Source organism: Salvelinus sp. IW2-2015, unplaced genomic scaffold, assembly GCF_002910315.2.
Source record: "Salvelinus sp. IW2-2015 unplaced genomic scaffold, ASM291031v2 Un_scaffold2053, whole genome shotgun sequence".
In the NCBI taxonomy this organism is placed as follows: domain Eukaryota; kingdom Metazoa; phylum Chordata; class Actinopteri; order Salmoniformes; family Salmonidae; genus Salvelinus; species Salvelinus sp. IW2-2015.
The window spans coordinates 112,908-138,245 of NW_019943397.1; the positions used below are offsets into that span (position 1 = coordinate 112,908).

Consider the following 25,338-nt stretch of genomic DNA (forward strand, 5'->3'; position numbering starts at 1 on the left):
GGCTCAGCTGCGAAGTGGTAGGCCGCACAAACTCACAGAACAGGACCGACAAGTGCTGAAGCGAGTAAAAAAATGTCTGTCCTCAGTTGCAACACTCACTACCGAGTTCCAAACTGCCTCTTGAAGGAACGTCAGCACAAGAYCTGTTTGTCGGGAGCTTCATGAAATGGGTTTCATGACCGAGCAGCCACACACAAGCCGAAGATCACCATGCGCAGGGAAAGCGCCAGCTAGAGTGTTGTAAAGCTCGCCGCCATTGGACTCTGGACGAGTGGAGATTCATTCTCTGGAGTGATTAATCACCCTTCACCATCTGACAGTCTGACGGACTAATCTGTGTTTCGATGCCAGGAGAACGCTACCTGCCCGAGTGCATAGTGCCAACTGTAAATTTTGGTGAAGGAGGAATAATGGTCTGGGGCTGGTTTTTATGGTTGGTGCTAGGCCTCTTAGTTCCGGTGGAGGGAAATCTTAATGCTACAGCATACAATGACATTCTATGCTTCCAACTTTGTAGCAACAGTTTGGGGAAGGCCCTTTCCTGTTTCAGCATGACAATGCCCCTGTGCACAAAGTGAGGTCCATACAGAAATGGTTTATTGAGATCGGTGTGGAAGAACTTGACTGGCCTGCACAGGCCCTGACTTCAACCCCATCGAACATCTTTGGGATGAATTGGAACGCAGACTGCGAACCAGACCTAATCGCCCAACATCAGTGCTCAACCTCACTAATGCTCTTGTGGCAGAATGGAAGTAAGTCCCTGCGGCAATGTTCCAACATCTAGTGGAAAGCCTTCCCAGAAGAGTGGAGGCTGTTATAGCAGCAAAGAGGGCACCAACTCCATATTAATACCAATGATTGTGGAATGACATGTCCGCGAGCAGGTGTCTACATACTTTTGGTCATGTAGTGTATATACATTATATTATAGTATTTTATACAATTACATGAATCACAGAGTGAGCCCTTTAAACCACCAACCTCCCAGACTGTGTCCTCCTCTCTCCTCTCCAGGTTACAGAGATCTCCATGGGAGAGTTCCTCATCCACTCCTCATTAAAATGGCTCAACCCTCTCCCCTCTCTGGGTCGCATGAGGAAACATCCTGAGCTAACGCTGTTTGGTGAGTGGGGCTTTTTACAATGACGAGTTCAACCAGAATTACTGACTGGATGATATGGTGTTTAAATATGTTCAAATGTGTATTTATTACAACAATCAGAAATATCTGACTTAAAATCTAGTTGCTCCTTCCTCTCTGCTCAGTTTTCAAGAGAGCGGTGATCCTGGTGTACCGTGAGCGCAGCAAGATGAGAAAGAGGATGGTGAGTCTCAAACACGTCTGATAAACTGTACTGATGACTTCATGCTATATACATTTGATATGACGTCATTGGAGTTGTAATGAGTTCATGTGCTACAGACCACGTCACGCTCAGGGGACCTGGAGGCCTTCAAGTTCCGCTGGCTCGTCCCGGTGTCGGCGGTGCAGGTCCGCCTGGGGAACGCAGCAGGAACGGAGAGCCCATGTATCTGGGAGCTGGTCCATACCAAGTCTCAGGTGGAGGGGAGACCAGAGACCGTGTTCCAGCTCTGCAGCAGGTGACAGATGACATTGAAAATGACAGAGATAATGAATGTTTTATCTGCCGTGAAAAAGCCAGAAGAACAAAATATATACATTGGAATTAACATGGCAGTACCTAATTGACTTGATCTCATATGGATCTATATGTGTCTTTTCCAGTGGTTTGGAGAATAAGGCCAGTGTAGTGAAAGCTCTTCGCTCCCTTCGAGACTGGACCTGTAGGCCCCTCCTATCAGAAAGAGGTTCTAGAGAGTACCTAGGCTCCCTCCGTAGGACCCAGCCTGCACCGGTCAGTGCCGGCTCCTGGAGAAGACAACAGGAACTGCAGGCCATGAGGACTGCAAGCCACCAGCACCACTCTGACGACGGCAGTGTGTCCAGTGGTGCAACCCAACCCTGCCCGGGAGACACACACTCGGAGCCCCAGTTTCACATCCGCTCCACCACGGGCCTCCCCAGCCTGGAGGGCACCACGCTGGGAAAGAGGGCCCGGCTGTGCTCCCTGACCAGCGCCCTGGAGGCGCAGCTCCAGAGACTCAACTTCACAGAGGAGGCCGGGCCGAGGAGTGCTGCGTCCCAGCAGGAGCACCTCAGACAGGGGCCCCACCAGCCACTTCCTGCTGCCCAGAGGAGGGCTAGCAGTCTGCAGGGTCCAGGAGGGCAGGATAGTGACCCCCAGTGTGTGGACCTTAATGCCCTACTGGGGAGGGACTTCAGTGTGCAGAGCCTGACCTCTGTGGTCAATGAGAACTGCTTCTATGACACAGTTATGGGGATCCAGAAGGCGGCCATTCCAACACTATAGGGGCCCTAGAAGTTGCCCCTAGACGCTGATCTTGGGTCAGTTTTCCCCACTAATGGTTAACAATAGGATTGGGGGACAGCTGATCCTAGATCTGTACCAAGGGAAACTTCACCCAGAGAGCTGATGAACACTATAGAAGGTACACTCCTGTACCTGTCTAGACCCTGATCGCACTGACTACTGGTCAAGGTACTATGGACTAGAAGATGAATCTCCTTAATGTGTTTACTCTGACTGGTGAGTAGGCTACGATTGAAGAACTGAGCTCTGATCACAGTTACTTGACTTTGACTTTATCCTTTTATCTCCTAGTGGAGCAAAGGCCTCAAGATCACACTGTGACAGTATATACAGTGCATTTGGAAAGTATTCAGACCCCTTGACTTTTTCCACATTTTGTTACGTTACAGCCTTATGCTAAAATTGATTAAATATTTTTTTTCCCTCATCAATCTACACACAATACCCCATAATGACATCACAATAACCCATAATGACAAAGAAAAACAGGTTTTCCCAAATTTTCTGAAATGTATACTTCTTTTTTACTGAAATATCACATTTACTTAAGTATTCAGACCCTTTACTCAGTACTTTGTTGAAGCACCTATGGCAGCGTTTACAGCCTTGAATCTTCTTGGGTATGATGCTATAAGCTTGGCACACTTGTATTTGGGGAGTTTCTCCCATTCTTCTCTGCAGATCCTCTCAAGCTCTGTCAGGTTGGGAGCGTCACTGCACAGCTATTTTTAGGTCTCTCCAGAGATGTTCGATCGGGTTCAAGTCCGGGCTAAGGCTGGGCCACTCAAGCTGTGTGCTTAGGGTCGTTGTCCTGTTGGAAGGTGAACCTTCACCCCAGTCTGAGGTTCTGAGTGCTCTGGAGCAGGTTTTCATCAAGGATCTCTCTGTACTTTGCGCCGCTCATCTTTCCCTCGGTRCTAACTAGTCTCCCAGTCCCTGCCACTGAAAAACATCCCCACAGCATGATGCTGCCACCACRGTGCTTCACCATAGGGATGGTGCCAGGTTTCCTCCAGACGTGACGCTTGGCATTCAGGCCAAAAGGTAAATCTTGGTTTCATCAGACCAGAGAATCTTGTTCTCATGGTCTGAGAGTCCTTTAGGTGCCTTTTAGCAAACTCCAAATGGCTATCATGTGCCTTTTACTGAGGAGTGGCTTCCGTCTGGCCACTCTACCATAAAGGCCTGATTAGTGGAGTGCTGCAGAGATGGTTGTCCTTCTGGAATATTCTCCCATCTCCACAGAGGAACTCTGGAACATCGAGTTCTTGGTCACCTCCCTGACCAAGGCCCTTCTCCCCGAATGCTCAGTTTGGACGGGCGACCAGCTCAAGGAAGAGTCTCGGTGGTTCAAACTTCTTCCATTTAAGAATGATGGAGGCCACTGTGTTCTTGGGGACCTTCAATGCTCCAGAAATGTTTTGGTACCCTTCCCCAGATCTGTGCCTCAACACAATTCCTTCGACCTCATGGCTTGGTTTTTGCTCTGACATGCACTGTCAACTGTGGGACCTTATTAGACCTGTGTGTGCCTTTCCAAATCATGTCCAATCAATTTCATCTACTACAGGTGAACTCCAATCAAGTTGTAGAAACAATCTCAAGGATGATCAATGGAAACAGGATGCACCTGAGCTAAATTTCAAGTCTCGTAGCAAAGGGACTGAATACTTATGTAATAAGGTATTTCTGTTCGTTTTTTAATAGTTTTGCAAAAAGAATCTAAAAACCTATTTTCACTTTGTCATTATGGGGTATTGTGTGTAGATTGGTGAGACAAAATAACAATTTAATCCATTTTAAAATAAACATGTAACGTAACAAAATATGTGAAAAGGGAAGTGGTCTGAATACTTCCCGGATCCACTGTGAAATGAGCGTCCTTTGTTTTGCAGCACTCTCTAAGCTCTGAACACAGTTGCCTATGTTCAATAACATTCCTCCTTACTCTTGTTTGTGAATATGATGCAGTATCTTAATCACGAGCATTACATTTTAATGTCTTTTTTGGCAAAAGCAGTTGTTAATTAAAAACTGTAATTGCCTGAATTCTATTTATATTTTGTCTCAATATTATTAGGTTCATGTGTTAATATCCACATAAAAACAAAGACTAAGTGTCAAATTTCGATTTTATTGATTTTATTAAGTTCAAAGCTTTAAAGCTCTTTCTTATTTCAAGTGATTTGATGTATCACTAAGAATTGTTCAAATGTTTTATCATTATTCAGATGTATCTGAACTGTAATTTATTCTCTAATGTATATTATTTTCATTTAAACGGAACGTTTAAACGGGTGTCCTGACTCTCTGTGGTCACTAAAGATCCCATGGCACTTATCATAAGAGTAGGGGTGTTAACCCCGGTGTCCTGGCTAAATTCCCAATCTGGCCCTCAAACCATCACAGTCATCTAATCATCCCCAGCTTACAATTGGCTCATTCATCCCCTCCTCCTCTCCCCTGTAACTATTCCCCAGGTCATTGCTGTAAATGAGAARGTGTTCTCAGTCAACTTACCTGGTAAAATAAGGGTTAAATAAATACAAATTGTACAGGTAAGGTAAAATGCTGTAATATTGAATAAAAAAACGGTCTCTTATACTAGAGTTGTCCTGATTGATACATAGTAGATGCTTTGTAATTACGTTATTAGCTAATCCAGGTCTTATCCACGAGACKCCAAATTAAAGAAAATTAACCTTAAACGAGGAGCGACTACCTGAACTTATCCAATAAGAAATTCTTGTTGAACAATGTTTTGCAACGGCTCTAATACATGCTGAATGAGAGAATATATTAGAAATTGTGAGCAGTAATTTACAGAAGAAGAGCATAAAGTAGGATGCAAAATGTTCCTCCACTTCCTCCTTCGTGCTCCATCCAGTAGCTAGAGTAGGATATAGAGCCCTAATTGATACTATGGAGCCCTYGACCAGAGKTAGCCACAACAACTACTGCCACACCACACAGACTGTGGGGCTATGGACCAGAGCTAGCCACAACAACCACAGCCACACCACAGATATCAGGAGCTGAGCATCCTGTTCCTGAGTTTCAGTGTTGTGTGTGTGAATCACACAGATTCCTCCTCCTTCAGACAGTGGACAGTGGCATACCACAGTTTCGCAAGAACATTTTGCAGTTTTAAAGCTACTTTCCTACTGTTCTACACATTTTGCCGTTTTAAAGCTACTTTCCTACTGTTCTACACATTTTGCAGTTTTAAAGCTAATTTCCTACTGTTCTACACATTTTGCCATGAGTCTAAACATTTAGATAGCATATGAACAGGTCATAAGTCATATCTGCAGAGCTTGTGCCCCCCCTCCGAGAGAGAGAGGGAGAGAGAGCTTATTTTATTCAGTCTCTCAGCACCACCAACACAATGAGTCATAATTGCTGGCCCTCTCTCTAGGTCTTCCTGTTCCCAGGTCTGTGGGCGATGTTAATCATGTGTGGGTGTGGGGTGTCCGCCAGTCTTTGTCACATGAAATGGAACAGAGGGAGTAGTAGACATAACAGGGGGAAAATATGTTTTCCTCTTAGTTCGTGCAGGTTTCTGAGGATGGGAATGCCGTTGGTCACTGTGGATCTAAAGGATGAGACACAGTATCCCTGGGCCAGACAGACGGACAGATGGACGGACAGATAGACAGACAGGCGAATGGGCGCACACACACACGAGAAACAGAGACAGACACAGTGGGGAGATGGAGGGGTAAGGTGTGTACACTAGCATAATGAGTAACAGATTGCTTTAAAGGGAAAACAGGAGACTGTGTGTGATGGCAAGCCGGTTCTGTTCCTGTTGCCACAGTAACACCTGTGTGAAGGACCATAAAAACAGGCCACCACACACACACACACACACACACAAGCCTCCACCCCCTGAACCTACTGCCACTCCAACACACTGCTGCCTGACAGCCTGAGAGAGGAGAGAGGGAACACACTGCTGCCTGACAGCCTGAGAGAGAGGAGAGATGGAACACACTGCTGCCTGACAGCCTGAGAGAGGAGAGATGGAACACACTGCTGCCTGACAGCCTGAGAGAGGAGAGAGGAGAGATGGAACACACTGCTGCCTGACAGCCTGAGAGAGGAGAGAAGGAGAGAGGGAACACACTGCTGCCTGACCACAGCCTGAGGAGGAAGGGAAGAGACGGAACACACTGCTGCCTGACAGCCGGAAGAGACAGGAAGGAAGAGAAGAGGGAACACACTGCTGCCTGACAGCCGGAGGAGAGGAGGAGAGAGGGAACAACACTGCTGCCTGACAGCCTGAGAGAGGAGAGAGGAACACACTGCTGCCTGACAGCCTGAGAGAGGAAGAGGGGAAGATGAGCACACTGCTGCCTGACCAGCCGGAGAAGGAGGGGAGTGAGGAGAGAGATGGAACACACTGCTGCCTGCAGCCTGAAGAGAGGAAGAGAGGAAATGAAGACACTGCCCTGCCGTGACAGCCTGGGAGAGAGGAAGAGAAGAGGAGAGAGAATGGAACACACTGCTGCCTGACAGCCTGAGAGAGGAGAGAGGAGAGAGGAGAGATGAACCACACTGGCTGCCTGACAGCTGAGGAGGAGGAGAGAGGAAAGAGATGGACACACTGCTGCCTGACACGCCTGAGAGAGGAGGAGAGAACGGAACCTACGAGCTGACTCCTGAACAGCACGAGAGAGAGGACGAGAGGGAACACACTTCAACGTGTCTACTGCCTACTCTTCACAAAAAAAGGCTTGGAAGGGAGACTGAAGTGTTGGTCTCAGCAACGGGGGAATTAGTGACGAGTGGATGACAGAGGAATGGTGGATCTATCTCTGGGGCAGACTGCAGGAGGACTGGAGGCTGGGCTCCACAGATACCACAGCCCACTAACCTAACGTAGCAGGCGTAAAAAGACGACCTGAGCAGAGTCCCCACATCTGGTATTATCAACCGGGGAAACGGAAAGTTTAGTTGAAAACAATATTGGATGCCAACTCGTCAAAATCGTGAATGGTTTAGACAGTTTTCTGCGCGACACGCATACATAGGCTCCATCAGCCCCACAGGCAAGGGCAAGCATCCACGCGACTAACACTGGTCTATGGAAAGGGCAGATTCATCTACAGATAGGGAATCAGCAAGTGCCTGGCGCCTCTCTCCCTCCTCCTTCAGAGCTCCTCCTCACCCCTCTGCCTAGTCAGTGCCTCCAGTACCAACTAGAACTCTCTTGTCTGCCAGCCTCGTGCTCTTTTCTCTCACCCAGAACAATAGAGGGGATTTGCAAGCTTCCACAAAGACCTACAGCACAGCAGCAACATTCACAGACTTAGGCAGGCTGCCGTGCCCTGCTCTCTGGGTGCTCCAGCACAGCAGCTGGGTCTCTTCAGCCATCATTGGCTCAGCCCCGATCCTGCCCCTGCCCATTCACCCATGATATGAACTAGATGATTCTCCCTGGGGCCCAGGGTGGTTCACTGGACCAAATACAGTCGGCAAAGGGATTTTCCTCTGGAGGCCTTGGCTAGGACACTGGCCGCTACCTCGTTCTCAAACCAAGGTGCATGAATTGAGGAGCAAACTGAAGTGAAGAGGAAATTCAGAAACTCTTGGAGGCTGCATTGTTGGTTAAGGGCTTGTAAGCATTTCACTGTAAGGTCTACACCTGTTGTATTAGGCGCATGTGACAAATAACATTTGATTTGATCTACAGCACAGAGAGAGAGAGACAGAAGAAGAGAGAGAGAGAGGAAGAGAGACGTAGAGAACAGGGAGTCTAGCTCCATCACAGACGGACGGTGTGGTGTGATACTGGGATACTGTCAGGGGGCAGAGAGCTGGTTGCCTCTGGTTCCAGCTAACTGGCTTCTCTCAGAACAACAGCTGATGGGATGTGCTGTGCTGGACTGCATTCAACAACGGACATTCATCACGCCTGGGGCTGAAGTTCCCCCACTCTACCTGGGATGGGCTTGCCTTGTCCAAGCCTCAACTAGCATTCGCTGACGTGACATACTCACATACACATGTGTGTTTGTGTGTGAAAACACACTAACACAAATCTCTCAGACACAGGAGAAACGTGGTTCCATTGTGAGTTGTGCTGCTGGATGAATACTGGATGGATAGAATAGCGGTAAGTGTGTACTGAAAGTGTTTCCCTCTTTCTTCTCTAAGTCATGTGAGGTTGATTACAACGTATTAGGTAGACGTTGTTAGATGAACCACAGCTATTCACAGTAATCTACAGTTGGACTGAGACATGTCTATGTGTGACAGTTTGTGTACACTACCACATKTGTTAGCAATTTGGACATGATTCATAAAACAGGATAGATTTCCATCATCGTTGTTCTAAGAACTTTGTTGACAGGTTGTTTATTTGCACTCCCCATTCTAGCCAAAATTCCTTCCGCATTATGGCTTATCCAATCAGGGAGCCGGAAATGGTTTCCATCATTTACCTCATCATTCCGTTACTCGGATGACATGACAATTAATAACATTTTCAGAGAGAATATCATTTCTAAACAGCTAGTTATTTAACTATCCACATTGATTGTATTAGGCTGTGTAAAAATAGTCAATTACCTTAGGAACCTGTCATTGATCATTTGATGGCGGTACCTTAGTGGTGAAAAAACTGCATCAATCCAACTGCTGACAGGTAATAGCGAAGCCATTGCCTCTTGACTGTGGGAATGAATAGGTCATTTATATTCCTGTCTGTTTGATGATTTAGGTAGGGTTGATACCTCCTGGCTGTACTCATGCAAATATATTTCAGCCTACTGAATGAACTCTCAACTCAGAAATTCCATTTCACCTGGTGATCTGGCTACTGCATTAAGGTGGTAGGGTGATACCTTTAACTAATCCTTATTACATAAGATGTTACATTTTCCCKTTCTCTGGCCGTGTAGTTTTTCTATTCTAACTTCATATGAGGTAATGAAAATGTAAAGTAACAACAAATAGATGCCTACAGATGTAGGATCTTAATTTGAGCCAGTTTGGTACAGCAGGAAAATAATCCTGCTGCAACAGGAAATGTGAATTATTAATAGACATTAAAACCAGTAGATGATGATAGCGCTGACGTCATCCAAATATTCCTTTGGAAAACTCCCGAAGGAAATTACAAACTTTAGAAGCCTTTTTAAACTTTGAATACAGTACAAGTTTGCCTTTCCTGCTGTGCAGGAAAATTCTCAGCAACAAAAGAGTGATCAAATTAAGATTCTAAATCTGTAGTATCACAAATTAGTATTCTAACAGCACTACAATGCAACATTTCTCATTGCTGGACAGCTTGTCATCACAGTAAACATCAGTGAATTCACTAATCCATTTGTCTCTTAACTAAAAAACTTTACTGGGTCTTTGTTAGTCTGCCGGCTGCTCATACTGTACCTTTTTCCCTTTAAAAATWGATTTGCTGAATGAGCTCAACACAGMTTTTTTATGAGCTTGTATGTACAAGGCTTTAAAACGGGAACAACAAGCACAATAGCAACCTGTAATGAATACCAGACTAATCATGTGTCTAAACTGCCTGGTTTTACTCTATGACTATTTTCATTACAACGCAATAAAAACTCCTTGGCTGTCTGACCAATTTCAACATTTCTTTTTAAAACAAACTTTAAACAGGCAGTGAAAACGTTGGAAGTTGGAACCGTGCTCGCCAGTTGACATTAACAAAAATAAAATATTTGAAAGAATTCTGGGTAGGGCCGCCTTTTAAACCATCATTACAAATTTACCGCATTTCTATTTTTACTCTTCCTTGGAAGTGACAACAGAATAACAGTCTGTACGTGCTAAACGATAGTCCTCAGTTATGATCTCCTCCACCATTAAACATTARCAATGGTTCTCTTTCAATGAACCTGAGGTGATGATGTAGGAGTATTCTGTAGGACGGTGTATACCATGTGTATCCTATACATACGACTAATACAACTTGAAACTTGAACTTCTAACTTGATGAGCAATATTAGGGAAAGCGATAACATCTAATCAGTACCAGATACTACTGTCCCTTAGGAATGATGGGAGTGAAACGCAAACAACCAACAAAGTTAATGGAACCAAGGAGTAGTAGAATGTGCCAATAAGAACTAGCCTACACATCAACGGCTACTACTCCAGTTAGTGGAGGCCAGGCCACAGAGCTAGAATAACACTCCTGCCCTATTCTAGTGGAGGCCACAGAGCTAGAATAACACTATACTATTCTAGTGGAGGCCACAGAGCTAGAATAACACTATACTATTCTAGTGGAGCCACAAGCAGATAACACTCCTGCCCTATTCTAGTGGAGGCCACAGAGCTAGAATAACACTATACTATTCTAGTGGAGGCCACAGAGCTAGAATAACACATACTATTCTAGTGGAGGCCACAGAGCTAATAATACTACTCTACTATTCTAGTGGAGGCCAGAGAGCTAGAATAACACTACTTCATTTCTAGTGGAGGCCAGAGAGCTAGAATAACACATCTACTATTCTAGTGGAGGCCAGAGAGCTAGAATAAACCAACTCTACTATTCTAGTGGAGGCCACAGACTAGAATAACACTACTCTACTATTCTAGTGGAGGCCACAGAGCTAGAATAACACTAATCTACTATTCTAGTGGAGGCCACAGAGCTAGAATAATACTACTTACTATTCTAGTGGAGGCCACAGAGCTAGAATAATACACTCTACTATTCTAGTGGAGGCCACAGAGCTAGAATAACACTAATCTACTATTCTAGTGGAGGCCACAGAGCTAGAATAACACTACTCTACTATTCTAGTGGAGGCCACAGAGCTAGAATAACACTCTATACTTTCCAGTGGAGGCACAGAGCTAGAATAACACTAATCTACTATTCTAGTGGAGGCCAGAGAGCTAGAATAACACTACTCTACTATTCTAGTGAGACCAGAGAGCTAGAATAACACTACTCTACTATTCTAGTGGAGGCCAGAGAGCTAGAATAACACTAATCTACTATTCTAGTGGAGGCCACAGAGCTAGAAAACACCACTCTACTATTCTAGTGGAGGCCAGAGAGCTAGAATAACACTACTCTACTATTCTAGTGGAGACCAAGAGCTAGAATAACACTACTCTACTATTCTAGTGGAGGCCAAGAGCTAGAATAACACTAATCTACTATTCTAGTGGAGGCCACAGAGCTAGAATAACACTAATCTACTATTCTATGGAGGCCACAGAGCTAGAATAACACTAATCTACTATTCTAGTGGAGCCACAGAGCTAGAATAACACTCTATACTATTCTAGTGGAGGCCACAGAGCTAGAATAACACTAATCACTATTCTAGTGGAGGCCACAGAGCTAGAATAACACTACTCTACTATTCTAGTGGAGGCCACAGAGCTAGAATAACACTACTTCTATTCTATGGAGGCCACAGAACTAGAAAACATAATCTACTATTCTAGTGGAGGCCACAGAGCTAGAATAACACTAACTACTATTCTAGTGGAGGCCACAGAGCTAGAATAACACGATCTACTATTTCTAGTGGAGGCCACAGAGCTAGAAAACACATCTACTATTCTAGTGGAGCCACAGAGCTAGAATAACACAATCTACTATTCTAGTGACCACAGAGCTAGAAATAACACCACTCACTATTCTAGTGGAGGCCACAGAGCTAGAATAACACTAATCTACTATTCTAGTGGAGGCCACAGAGCTAGAATAACACTACTATACTATTCTAGTGGAGGCCACAGAGCTAGAATAACACTACTCTACTATTCTAGTGGCCACAGAGCTAGAATAACACTATACTATTCTAGTGGAGGCCACAGAGCTAGAATAACACTATACTATTCTAGTGGAGGCCACAGAGCCAGAATAACACTATACTATTCTAGTGGAGGCCACAGAGCTAGAATAACACTACTCTACTATTATAGTGGAGGCCACAGAGCTAGAATAACACTATACTATTCTAGTGGAGTCCACAGAGCTAGAATAACACTATACTATTCTAGTGGAGGCCACAGAGCTAGAATTACACTATACTATTCTAGTGGAGGCCACAGAGCTAGAATAACACTATACTATTCTAGTCGAGACCAGAGAGCTAGAATAACACTACTCTAATCTTCTTAGAGTTGCATTGGTTCCCATCTCCTTCCTTGACTGCGTTCCAGACTCACTATTCACTTTATAGTGGACTAATTCTGACCAAGGCCCATAGTGCACTATACAGTGAATAAGGGGCCATTTGCGACCCAGCCCTCCTCTCCCCATGCTCCCCTTGCTTCTTAGAGCCAAACATGCACCAAAAACACTACATCACGTACACTGGTGTAGTCCCATGACTCAACAGGCTGGTAAAGGACATTAATCTCAAAGATATTAATTATATCCAGACATCACATACCATTCATATGAGAGATGTTCAGTGATGTTCTGTTAGTAGTTGTTGTATGTTTTCTTGTCCTCAGGGTCACTCTCCCGAAAAAAGTGCATGACCTTATCTGCCTGTGTAGCTTGCTTAGTAAACTCTTGGTAACATAATGGAGGAGAATTGGGAAGAAAATAATTTCAACTGAAATCCAAGTCTTTTTTTCTAGATCTAAATAACTGTCTAATACTGGGTAATWCAATGATGGTGATTAAACTGATTATCTGGTCAGGTCTTAAAGAGATCTTTGTTACTTCCTGATATTACTATTTTGAGTAGTAAAAGTCCATATACTTTTTGTACAAAGCAATAAGGAACACTAGTGTGATAGATGCAGCGTGTAAAATTCACAAGACCGTTTTTCCTTTGAGACTAAAAGTAGACAGGCTCTGTATCAAAGCCCAACTTCTGTGTGCCTGGAAGAAGAAATAACAAATGCATGGAGCACCGCTTATATTAGCCAACCATGTCCTCTCACATCACACACATAGCCTACAATTCTGCAATTTTAATGACTTCAATGTAACTGTCTGTCTGAGGCGGGAAGCCCAAAATTGGTCCTCCATTAAACCCACTCCTGCTGTCATTCCTGCTGTCATTCACTTCCGGATGCTTTTGCTGTTTGGGGCAGTGTATTCTGGGAACTAGTGTGTGTCCCTAATRGCACCCTATTCCCTATATAGTGCACAACTTTTGACCAGGGCCCAAAGTAGTACACTATGTTGGGAATAGGGTGTCATTTGGGACGCAGAGAATTACCTCTTTATGCTGCTGAGTGGAGGTGGGATGCAGAGGAATGGATGGAGGGTTGTATACATTGAGCTAAGAGTCTCCTAATGAGGACTACAGCTGTGGTAATGATCACAGTGGCATTTACTCTCCACACTCCCTCCCTGCTACGGTACCTGTCATCACCGGTCTGGAACAGATAATGTAATGGGCTAATGGGAATACGCGGACTGGCTAAGGTCAAATGATCTCTTCTCTTCCAGTAATATTTTCCCCTTTTTTCAAATGGGAATGGGTTCGAATTTTTTCAAATGGGAATGGGTTCGAATGGGTTCGAATGGGGGAGGCAGTTTGGTAGAGTCTGATAGGGCCTGGGGATAGGGTGGGAGTGGGTAGGAAAAATGTATATTTTCTGTTTATCCCTCTGGTAATCGTTCCTGTTGGGGCAGGTCTGCCACTATAGGGTGCTTTCCCTTCTGCTGTCACAGTGTGTGGATATATAGACAGAGGATTACTTCAACGATAGGTTGTGACTGTTGTTGGGATACCAGCGCTGTGTGTGTTCCATCTCTACAAATGGAGGGGGCGGTTCACACAGTCTTATCTGTGTGTGTTCCATCTCTACAAATGGAGGGGCGGTTCACACAGTCTTATCTGTGTGTTGCAGTCGCCCATACTTCATGCGGCCAATTGAAAGGCGGCACCTTCCTCTCAGCTGCAAGGCTAAAGGATGGGGATGCAGGTCCTCGCCATCTTTCCGTTTATATTGTGCTCTGAGTGACGACGACGAAACACCACAAAAAGCCACCATCGAACGAACACCAATGACAAATCAAACCTCAAAACTCTTGGCTGTCTAAATGATATATTGAACCAATTAAAGGGGACCAACAATATCTTCAACTGCAAATTTCAGTCAGACATTTAAATATGCRGTGATGAAGAATATTGGCTTACTACTGTCTTTTATCATTGCTATTCATTTGCTGAGCGGACATTAGCTCTGTGGCTGTTCATCTGAATCAATGACCTTCATGTTATACTAGTCCAGTTGTTTAACCACTCACAGCACATTGCTGCTCAGTTTTGCAGTATTTCTCTGTTCACCACTCAGTTCTCCTTAGTGGTACTGTAGCTCACAGGCAACAAGAATGTGCGGCTGCCATGTCTTTACGGGACACTGAAAATGATGGAATTGTATGTTGTGTTGCTAAGGAGATGGTAGGAGGACGGAGGAGGTGTCAATCGCTGAGCTGCTTAGCCTATTGTTTTGTTAGGTGTTTTTTCCATCTCTTTTGTGCCCAGAAAACATTGAGGAGTGACTGACGCACCACAGCACACTGTCCGAGACACACAAAAGGTAAGGAGGCTTTTTTTCTCAAAACACTGCAATTACAAACAAACTATTCACTTTAACAATGCATTTATGTTGTCTTTATTGTCAGAATGTCACCACCATAGAAGACAAACTAAAGATTTGGAGAAATTACAAATTATTCTAAAAGACTATTGAAATAGCTTATGCATGCTTCAATGACAAATATTGTAAATTGAGTTTATGTATAGAAGCAGCATTTACCTCATAGCTAAAGTGAAGTGAAGTAGCTGCCTGCTGTAAAAGAGTAACCGACTTTCAGAGGAAGGACACTGCAGCTTTAAATGCACATAATTGAGTCTTTAAATGAACACCACAAAACTCAGTCACACAAAGCCAGGGATGCAGAGTTAAAATGCAGGCAAACAGAAAGCGCACACTCACACACGCTTCCCCCCTAAAAAGAGGGAGAAAAAAAGAGCAGAGCGCAGTTTCCTTTCCCCATCACCAGTCCCTGCCTCATACAGCACCTGCCTCATCCAGCCCCTGCCTCCTCCGTCTGATCGTCACGCTTGCTCGCTCAGTTCAATTCTCATTTCGATTTTTATCACAGCCCACTGAAGCCTGCACTGAGGAATTATCTGCTGTCAGGACCTGAGGCTGCACGGGGCGATAGGGAGAGACGGAGCCAGGGAGCCAGGCTCGGGCCACCACAGGGTGACGGTGCCGCTGTGCCGGAGAGGAGGGGACTCGCAACTCGGCGATGGCGTCCTCCACCATGCAGATCCTCGCCTTCGCCCTGGCGCTGCTGGGCGTCCTGGGCGCCACCGTGGCCACGCTGCTGCCCAACTGGAAGGTGAGTGCTGACGTGGGCTCCAACATCATGACTGCCATCTCCCAGATGCAGGGGCTGTGGATGGACTGCACCTGGTACAGCACCGGCGTGTTCAGCTGCACCTTGAAGTACTCCGTGCTGTCGCTGCCCGCCTACCTGCAGACCGCCAGGACGACAATGGTTCTATCGTGCATGATGGGTTGCCTGGGCCTCTGTCTCGCTGTCCTAGGGCTGAAGTGCACCCGCTGGGGGGGCAGTCACCGGGCAAAGGGGCACGCGGCCATTGCCGCGGGGGGTTGCTTCATCCTGGCTGGCATTCTCTGCCTGGTGCCCGCTTCCTGGTTCACCAACGAGGTCATCACCACCTTCCTGGACTCCAACGTGCCCGAGAGCAGTAAATACGAGCCTGGGGGGGCCGTGTACGTGACCTTTGTCTCTGCCGGCTTCCTGCTTGCCGGTGGGGTCATCTTTTGTTTGTCGTGTCCCGGAAAAAGAGACTACACCTCGACCTCCACCTCTACCACCTTTCCTGACAAACTACTGCAGCAGCAGATAAACCAGGAGCAACTACAGCGCGACCTGATACAGTGTGACCTGATACAGCGCGAGCAACAGCAACGGGAGCAGAAGGACTTTAAACAGCAGACGTCGCCTAATGAGCAGTCGAGCCAGGAGCAGCTACAGTGGGTTGACAAAGGGTCCCAGGGTAAGGTCCAAGCAGCTGACGACATCCAGCAGGAGAAGCCTCTACATGAAGACAAGGGAACGCAGCAGTTCTACTCTCCATCCAGAGTCCCTCCAAAAGACACCCGGGCTGGCTACAGCCTGCAGGACTATGTTTAATATGTTTTATCCCTAAACCCTACTCTTGTTAGTGGGGTGGGGGGAGAATCCTGAGGACATTCTACTGGCTGCCTTGTGAAGGGGAGAGAGTGGAGAAAGAGGGGGAGGAAGGATGGGAGGAGGAGGGAGAGAGTGGAGGGGAGAAAGAGAGGGAGGAGGCTAATGACGTTGACAGCCTTATCGCCACCTCTCATCTGTTCTCTCTCGCTACTGCGAGCACAAGCAGTAAAGGTATTCCCAAACTATTGGAGAAAGACAGCTTGTGGATCCAAATTCCTGGTGCAAATGCCTCCTTGACTGCTGCTGTGGTGGGCGGAAAGACACAATGGTAGGGTAGAGTAGAGGTGCCATAAAAATGCACAAACACAGCGCAAGTACTGTCAAACCTGTGACAAGTTCCTTTAAAAACTGATGCGGAGGCTTTTCCATACCAAAGGTTTCAATGAGAAAAAAGTGCTGATGATAACTAGCTGCTAATAATAAGCCATCAGAACGTTTGCATAGTAAGATAGTGTCGATATGTCTGGAAAAAGGAAGGTGTAAAAGCCATTCTTTGCAACCTTTTAGAACCCATTTGCCTTGTGAGACAAAAAATAATCATCAATCATATCCAAAGCTAAACGGACTGATTGATATTGAGTCTTCTTTGCATGCTAATTATCTGTAGCTTGTTAAATAACTCAGTGGAATGCAGAGTAGTTACTGAAACATAGTTACCAACGCTTGTGCCCAAAAGAATGTGTAGAACTTCAACTGTCTGTAAAGGAGACTTAGAGAAGATTAACAAAGTGAAAAGAGAGTTCAGATTCCCACCAACACCATACACAAACATCCAGTCCATTTTTTCCTGCAAGTTGTGGAGGGGAATAAGGTGCATGGCAGCGCAGGCTGTCAGAGATAATGATCCTCTTTGCTTTCCCATTATCCCCTCGCTACGGCTGGATGCACACTACTCGTTTACTGCACCCCCCCCCCCCGCATGCACACACACACACAGATACACACACACACCCTTGTCCTTCCTCTCCCTCTCTAGCTGCGAGGGTAATAGGGTCTTGTACCCAATCATCTTTACGGCGTGTGTCCGTGTGTCATTGCTGCAGGAGGCACAGCGGTAGGAGTCTGTTCTATGGCCAGAGGTTAGCTGTCACAAGCTGCTGTCCCCTCGTGTTGACGGAGGGTAATAGAGGCTACGTCCCAATTGGCACCTTATTCCCTATTTAGGGCACTTCTTTTGACCAAGGCCCATAGGGCACTACATAGGGCAGGGTTCCACAAAAAGCGGTGATTTTATTTGGCTCCCCAAGTTTTCTGAGACAAGAAATATAAATAATTTTCGTAGTTGGAAATAAAGATGGTAAAATCATCCGAAAATCAGAAAATAATTCCCTGCAGTCCCACACACACTGTGCACAATGGAAAAACAATGGAAAAACAATGTCAGATTTTTGGTTTAGTTGTCATCTAAATGTGTTYTCACTGACTTTTCAAATGCAATATAGTATCATTGATGATACAGTGCATTCTGAAAGTATTCAGACCCCTTGACTTTTTCCACATTACAGCCTTATACTAAAATGTATTCAATAATTTTTTCCCTCATCAATCTACACACAATACCCCATAATGACAAAGCAAAAACAGACTTTTAGACATTTTTGCTAATTTATGTTTACAAAATGAAAAAAAAAGGAAATATCACATTTACATAATTATTCAGACSCTTTACTCGGTACTTTGTTGAAGTACTGAGTAAAGGCAGTGATTACCATTGGCAGTGATTACAGCCCCGAGTCTTCTTGGGTATGACGCTARAAGCTTGGCACACCTTTATTTGGGGAATTTCTCGCATTCTTCTCTGCAGATCCTCTCATGCTCTGTTAGGTTGYATGGGGAGCATTGCTGCACAGCTATTTTCAGGTCTCTCCAGAGATGTTCAATCGGGTTCAAGTCCGGGCTCTGGCTGGGCCACTCAAGGACATTCACAGACTTGTCCCGAAGCCACTCCTGCATTGTCTTAGCTGTGTGCTTAGGGTTGTTGTCCTGTTGCAAGTTAAACCTCTGCCCCAGTCTGAGGTCCTGAGCGCTCTGGAGCAGGTTTTCATCAAGGATCTCTCTGTACTTTGCTCCGTTCATCTTTGCCTTGATCCTGACTAGTCTCCCAGTCCATGTCGCTGAAAAACATAACCATAGCATTATGCTGCCACCACCATGCTTCACCGTAGGGATGGTGCCAGGTTTTCTCCAGATGTGACGCTTAGCATTCAGCCAAAGAGTTCAATCTTGGTTTCATCTGACCAGAGAATCTTGTTTCTCATGGTCAGTTCTTTAGGTGCCTTTTGGCAAACTCCAAGCGGGCTGTTGTGTGCCTTTTACTGAGGAGTGGCTTCCATCTGGCCACTCTACCATAAAGGCCTGATTGGTGGAGTGCTGCAGAGATGGTTGTACTTCTGGAAGGTTCTCCCATCTCTAGAGCTCTGTCAGAGTGACCATCGGGTTCTTTGTCACCTCCCTGACCAACGTCCTTCTCCCCCGATTGCTCAGTTTGGCCGGGCAGCCAGCTCTAGGAAAAGTCTTGGTTGTACCCTTCCCCAGATCTGTGCCTCGACACAATCCTGTCTCGGAAGTCTACGGACAATTCCTTCGACCTCATGGCTTGGTTTTTGCTCTGACATGCACTGTCAAATGTGGGACCTAAGATAGACAGGTGTGTGCCTTTCCAAATCATGTCCGATCAATTGAATTTACCACAGGTGGACTCCAATCAAGTTGGAGAAATGTCTCAAGGATGATCAATGGAAAAAGGGTCTGAATACATATGTAAATTAGGTATTTTTGTTTTTTATTTTTAATAAATTAGCAAACATTTATAAACCCCTGTTTTTGCTTTGTCATTATGGGGTATTGTGTGTAGATTGCTGAGGAATTGTTTTTATTTCATCAATTTTAGAATAAGGCTGTAACGTAACAAAATGTGAAAAAAGTGAAGGGGTCTGAAAACTTTCCGAAGGCACTGTATATGACTTATAAAGTATGGTTACATCTCATTTGCTCTGTTAAACCTACCCTTTGGAACGACTTTGCTAGCAACCGTGAATATATGTCGTTATTAAGAGTATATAATAATTTTCACGATAGCACATTGGTAGTAGTCAGTGACAAACATCAAAGCTAAGCATGGCTTGGCTTGGTTAAAACCCAGGATGGGAGACCAAATGAATAGCTGTTGATAGATCAACTGTCCAGTAGGAGGTGCTGCCGAGACTATAGTTTATTTTTTATAAACATTGAAGATCTGATGTTATTTCAAAAGGTACAAATTCAACATATTTTATACAAGGTTTGTCTATGTTGAAAGTTGGTTACAATGAATACATAATCCTGTGGGTGAAAGCTGACATATGGAGTTGTTTTAAGATTGTCATACCATGGATCATTTGGCTATTTTATTATGACTTTTAGGACCCCTTCAGGCAACAATGATTTACTTAGAGTTGAAAATAATGTGCTGAGTAGAACATAGAACATTGATCTCAGGCATGAGTAGGTCTAGATGGCAGGGCTGCTCTTGTTTTGGAAAAGAGACATTGTGGCTACCTTTCTCCAGCGATTTCAGATTTGCAAAAAAATGTGTTGTGTGTTTGCCTCACATGTCAGCACATACAGTTGAAGTTGGAAGTTTACATACACTTAGCTTGGAGTCATTAAAACTTGTTTTTCAACCACTCCACAAATTTATTGTTAACAAACTATAGTTTTAGCAAGTCGGTTAGGACATCTACTTTGTGCATGACACAAGTAATTTTTCCAACAATTGTTTCCTGACAGATTATTTCACTTATAATTCACTGTAACCCAATTCCAGTGGGTCAGAAGTTTACATACACTAAGTTGATTGTGCCTTTAAACAGCTTGGAAAATTCCAGAAAATTATGTCATGGCTTTAGAAGCTTCTGATAGGATAATTGACATAATTTGAGTCAATTGGAGGTGTACTTGTGGATGTATTTCAAGGCCTACCTTCAAACTCAGTGCCTCTTTGCTTGAGGGGGACAAAGATTGTACTTTTTGGAGAAATGGGTCTTCCAAATGGACAATGACCCCAAGCATACTTCCAAAGTTGTGGAAAAATGGCTTAAGGACAACAAAGTCAAGGTATTGGAGTGGCCATCACAAAACCCTGACCTCAATCCCATAAAATATTTGTGGGCAGAACTGAAAAAGCGTGTGCGAGCAAGGAGGCCTATAAACCTGACTCAGTTACACCAGCTCTGTCAGGAGGAATGGGCCAAAATTCACCCAACTTATTGTGGGAAGCTTGTGGAAGGCTACCCGAAACGTTTGACCCAAGTTAAACACTTTGAAGGCAATGCTACCAAATACTAATTGAGTGTATGTAAACTTTTGACCCACTGGGAATGTGATGAAAGAAATAAAAGCTGAAATAAATCATTCTCTGTACTATTATTCTGACATTTCACATTCTTAAAATAAAGTGGTGATCGTAACTGACCTAAGACAGGGAATTTTTACTCMGATTAAATGTCAGGAATTGTGAAAAACTGAGTTTAAATGTATTTGGCTAAGGTGTATGTAAACTTCCGACTTCAACGGTATTATGCTCAGTTTTTTCTTACTTGTATGGAAGATAACAAAAATAACTACAAGGGCTCCACTGGGAAAAGGTGAAATCATTTGAGTGTTTATTTTCACAAAGTTCACAAAGACTTTCCCAAACAATGTTCATAAATTTGGTTCTGCCTGTGATCAGAGGAAAGTCTAAGTACAGTTGATGTCTCAGAGAACCAAGACTTTACTGTGCTCTCCTATCGATGTTCATGTTTTCAACATGGAATACTATTATCTAGATTCTAGAATAAGGTTAAAAAGAAATGTACTTGATAATGCTTATGCTTCGCATTTTAAAAGAGGTCATGTACACTTGTTGATAAAATATGGTTTATATATTTTTTTGGTCTTTGAGAATGGTTTGTTTTATTATGATTCAGGACATAACTTTATTAATGAGTCAATTTACTGTGGATATCAGGTTCTCATTAAAACGCATGTTTCCACGTGATTGTCAATCCACAAGTCAGTTCAACTTGAGTGTTTTTGATTGTTAATTGCTAAAAATTGCTCAAAAAGGATTTGTTAAGCTGTCAACAAATGTTTTTGTTCAGCTGTCAACTTGTTCCATAATGGATGTCAGTGTTGCTTACTACAATGAAGATAAATGGAACATGCATAACTGCAACAAAACATCATGATTGCAATATTCTATACTCTTCGAAAAAAGATTCCAAAAGGCTGGTTTGGCCGTCCCTATAGGAGTGCCCTTTTTGGTTCTAGGTAAAACCCTTTTTGTTTCCAGGTAGAACCATTTTAGCTTCCATGTAGAACCCTCCGTGGAAAGAGTTCTACATGGATCCCAAAAAGGTTCTACTTGGAGCCAAAAGGTTTCTACCTGGAACCAATGGGGACAACCGAATATCCCTTTTAGGTTCTAGATATCACCGTTTTTCCCCCAAGAGTGTAGTCTGCCTCTCTCTCTCTCTCAAAACAATGGATGTGTAAAGGGACTTAGTGTGCACAATCCTGTCTTCAGTCCACAAGTGGCAACAAAGCAAACGCCTGTTACTGTGCAAAACAACTAAAGTTCTCTATAAAAMAATGTAAATATATCTGTAAGTGAAAATACTGAAACATTTCTTTTTATTTCATTTTAAATAATGCATTCTTTTGACATTTGATAACATGATAAAAGGATGTGATCTAAATTAAAACATCTATTTTCCTCTTCTTTCCTAGTGGCTTTAATAGCTTGACTCTCCCAGTTTCCCCGATCAGAAAACATGCACATAATCAGATTCTGTAAAACTTGATCTTCCCTCCCGTTAATGCTGCTCTTTGTTGTCTGTCCGTGCTCTGACTTCCAACACCTACAGATAATATTGTGGGAGACGGGGGACTCAAAGCCACTGAAGAGATGTATCTGGGGAGGGGGGGACTATAAAGCCACTGAAGAATGTATTCTGGGGTGGGGGGGTGACTAAATGTCACTGAAGAGATGTATCTTGGGGGAGGGGGAGGCGGGGGTGGACTAAAGCCACTGAAGAGATGTATCTGGGGAGGGGGGGACTAAAGCCACTGAAGAGAATGTATCTGGGGAGGGGGGGGACTAAAGCCACTGAAGAGAAATGTTATCTTGGGAGGAGGGGGGACTAAAGCCACTGAGAGATGTATCCTGGGGGGAGGGGGGGGACTAAAGCCACTAAGAAGATGTATCTGGGGGAGGGGGGGGGACTAAAGCCACTGAAGATGTATCCTGGGGGAGGGGGGACTTATAAAGCCCTGAAGAATGTATCATGGGGGAGGGGGGGACGTAATAGCCCATCTGAAGAGATGTGGGGGACTGCTGGGGATGGATCGGGGGAGGGGGGGGACTAAAGCCACTGAAGAGATGTATCTGGGAGTGGGGGGGACTAAAGCCACTTGAAAGAGATGTATCTGGGGGAGGGCGTGGACGCCGCGGGACTAAAGCCACTGAAAAGATGTATCTGGGGGAGGGGAGGGGGGGACTAAAGCCACTGAAGAGATGTATCTGGGGGAGGGGGGGGGGGGGACTAAAGCCACTGAAGCAGATGTAATTCTGGGGAGGGGGGGACTAAAGCCACTGAAGAGATGTATCTAGGGAGGGGGGGGACTTAAGCCACTGAAGAGGATGATCTGGGGGAGGGGAGGGGGGGGACTAAAAGCCACTGAAGAGATGTATTGGGGGAGGGGGGGGACTAAAGCCACTGAAGAGATGTATCTGGGGGAGGGGGGGGGACTAAAGCCACTGAAGAGATTGTACGTGGGGAGGAGGGGGGGACTAAAGCCACTGAAGAGATGTATCCTCGGGGGGGAGACTAAAGCCACTGAAGAGATGTATCTGGGGGGGGGGGGGGACTAAAGCCACTGAAGAGATTGTATCTGGGGCGGGGGGGACTAAAGCCACTGAAGAGATGTATCTCGGGGGGGGGACTAAACCACTGAAGAGATGTATCTTGGGGGGACTAAAGCCACTGCAAGAGATGTATCTGGGGGGGGGGACTAAAGCCACTGAAGAGATGTATCTGGGGGAGGGGGGGACTAAAGCCACTGAAGAGATGTACTGGGGAGGGAGGGGGGGACTAAAAGCACTGAAGAGATGTATTGGGGGAGGCGGGACTAAAAGCCACTGAAGAGATGTATCTGGGGGAGGGGGGGGGACTAAAGCCACTGAAGAGATGTATCTGGGGGGGGGGGCGGGACTAAAGCCACTGAAAGACATGTACTGGGGGGGGGGGGACTAAGCACTGCCAGAGAATGTTCTGGGGGGGGGGGGGACTAAAGCCACTGAAGAGATGTCATTTGGGGGAGGGGGGGGACTAAAGCCACTGAAGAGATGTTATCTGGAGGAGGGGAGGGGAGGGGGGAGGACTAAAGCCACTGAAGAGATGTATCTGGGGAGGGGGGGGGATCGGGGGGGGGGACTAAAGCCACTGAAGAGATGTATCTTGGGGGAGGGGGGGGGACTAAAGGCACTTGAAGAGATGTATCTGGGGGGAGAGGGGGGACTAAAAGCCACTGAAGAAGATGTATCTGGGGGGGGGGGACTAAAGCCACTGAAGAGATGCTATCTGGGGGGGACTAAAGCCACTGAAGAGATGTATCTGGGGGGGGGGGGCGGACTAAAGCCACTGAAGAGATGTATCTGGGGGAGGGACTAAAGCCACTGAAGAGAATGTATCTGGGGGGGGGGACTAAAGCCACTGAAGAGATGTATCTGGGGCGGGGGGGGACTAAAGCCACTGAAGAGATGTATCTGGGGGGGGGGACTAAAGCCACTGAACGAGATGTATTCTGGGGGGGGTACTAAAAGCCACTGAAGAGATGTATCTGGGGGGGCGGACTAAAGCCACTGAAGAGATGTATCTGGGGGGGGGGACTAAAGCCACTGCAAGAGATGTATCTTGGGGGGGTACTAAAGCCACTGAAGAGATGTATCTGGGGGGGGGGGGGACTAAAGCCACTGAAGAGTGTATTTCTGGGGAGGGGGGGGGGACTAAAAGCCACTGAAGAGATGTATCTGGCGAGGGGGCTAAAGCCACTGAAGAGATGTATTCTGGGGGAGGGGGGGACTAAAGCACTGAAGAGATGTATCCTGGGGGGACTAAAGCCACTGAAGAGATGTATCTGGGGGAGCGGGGGGGGGGACTAAAGCCACTGAAGAGATGTATCTGGGGAGGGGGGGCTAAGCCACTGAAGAGATGTATCTGGGGGGGGGGACTAACGCACCTGAAAGAGATTATCTGGGGGAGGGGGGGGGACTAAAGCCACTGAAGAGATGATATCTGGGGAGAGGGGGACTTAAAGCTCACTAAAGAGATGTATCTGGGGGAGGGGGGACTAAAAGCCACTGAAGAGATGTATCTGGAGGGGGGACTAAAGCCACTGAAGAGATGTATCTGGGAGGGGGGGACTAAATGTACTTTGTGGCACAAAATGAGGGTCATTTGATTAATTAGAGTGGAATTGCACCCAGCAAGATGAATGAACATAAACACTGTGTGTGTGTTGTGTGTGTGTGTGTTGTGTGTGTGTGTGTGTGTCTCTCCAGTGCTCAGCTGTGTGTGCATTGGGCTAATTTGATGCCTGATTGAACCCACGTAAGAGTATGTAGATTTTGGCTTGGACAAAGCCTGACTCCCAGTCCCAGCAGAGCCTACCGCCTGACAAACCTCA

At 45.5% G+C, this 25,338-nt stretch overlaps 2 protein-coding genes across 3 annotated transcripts in view; both read left to right on the forward strand.

The window, feature by feature from the left end:
* Positions 1-5,021, forward strand: part of LOC112072826 (rho guanine nucleotide exchange factor TIAM2-like) — an 82,616-nt gene extending 77,595 nt beyond the window's left edge. For both annotated transcript variants that reach the window (XM_024140224.2, XM_024140223.2), the window contains exons 21-24: positions 1,018-1,126; positions 1,270-1,328; positions 1,427-1,605; positions 1,751-5,021. In XM_024140224.2, coding sequence (XP_023995992.1) covers positions 1,018-1,126; positions 1,270-1,328; positions 1,427-1,605; positions 1,751-2,396 — 993 coding nt within the window. In that variant the 3' untranslated portion in view covers positions 2,397-5,021. The remainder of the gene's footprint in view (positions 1-1,017; positions 1,127-1,269; positions 1,329-1,426; positions 1,606-1,750) is intronic.
* A 2,922-nt stretch (positions 5,022-7,943) lies between these two features.
* LOC112072827 (claudin-20) lies at positions 7,944-22,331 on the forward strand. The gene is made up of 3 exons (XM_024140225.2): positions 7,944-8,538; positions 14,882-14,936; positions 15,505-22,331. Exon 3 carries the CDS (start codon positions 15,655-15,657, stop codon positions 16,567-16,569), a length of 915 nt encoding a protein of 304 aa, XP_023995993.1. The 5' UTR covers positions 7,944-8,538; positions 14,882-14,936; positions 15,505-15,654; the 3' UTR covers positions 16,570-22,331.
* The last annotated feature ends 3,007 nt before the right edge of the window (positions 22,332-25,338 follow it).

Bases quoted from the DNA above. Each gene is read 5' to 3' on its own strand.
- LOC112072827 (XM_024140225.2), top strand. From the start codon at position 15,655: ATGGCGTCCTCCACCATGCAGATCCTCGCCTTCGCCCTGGCGCTGCTG.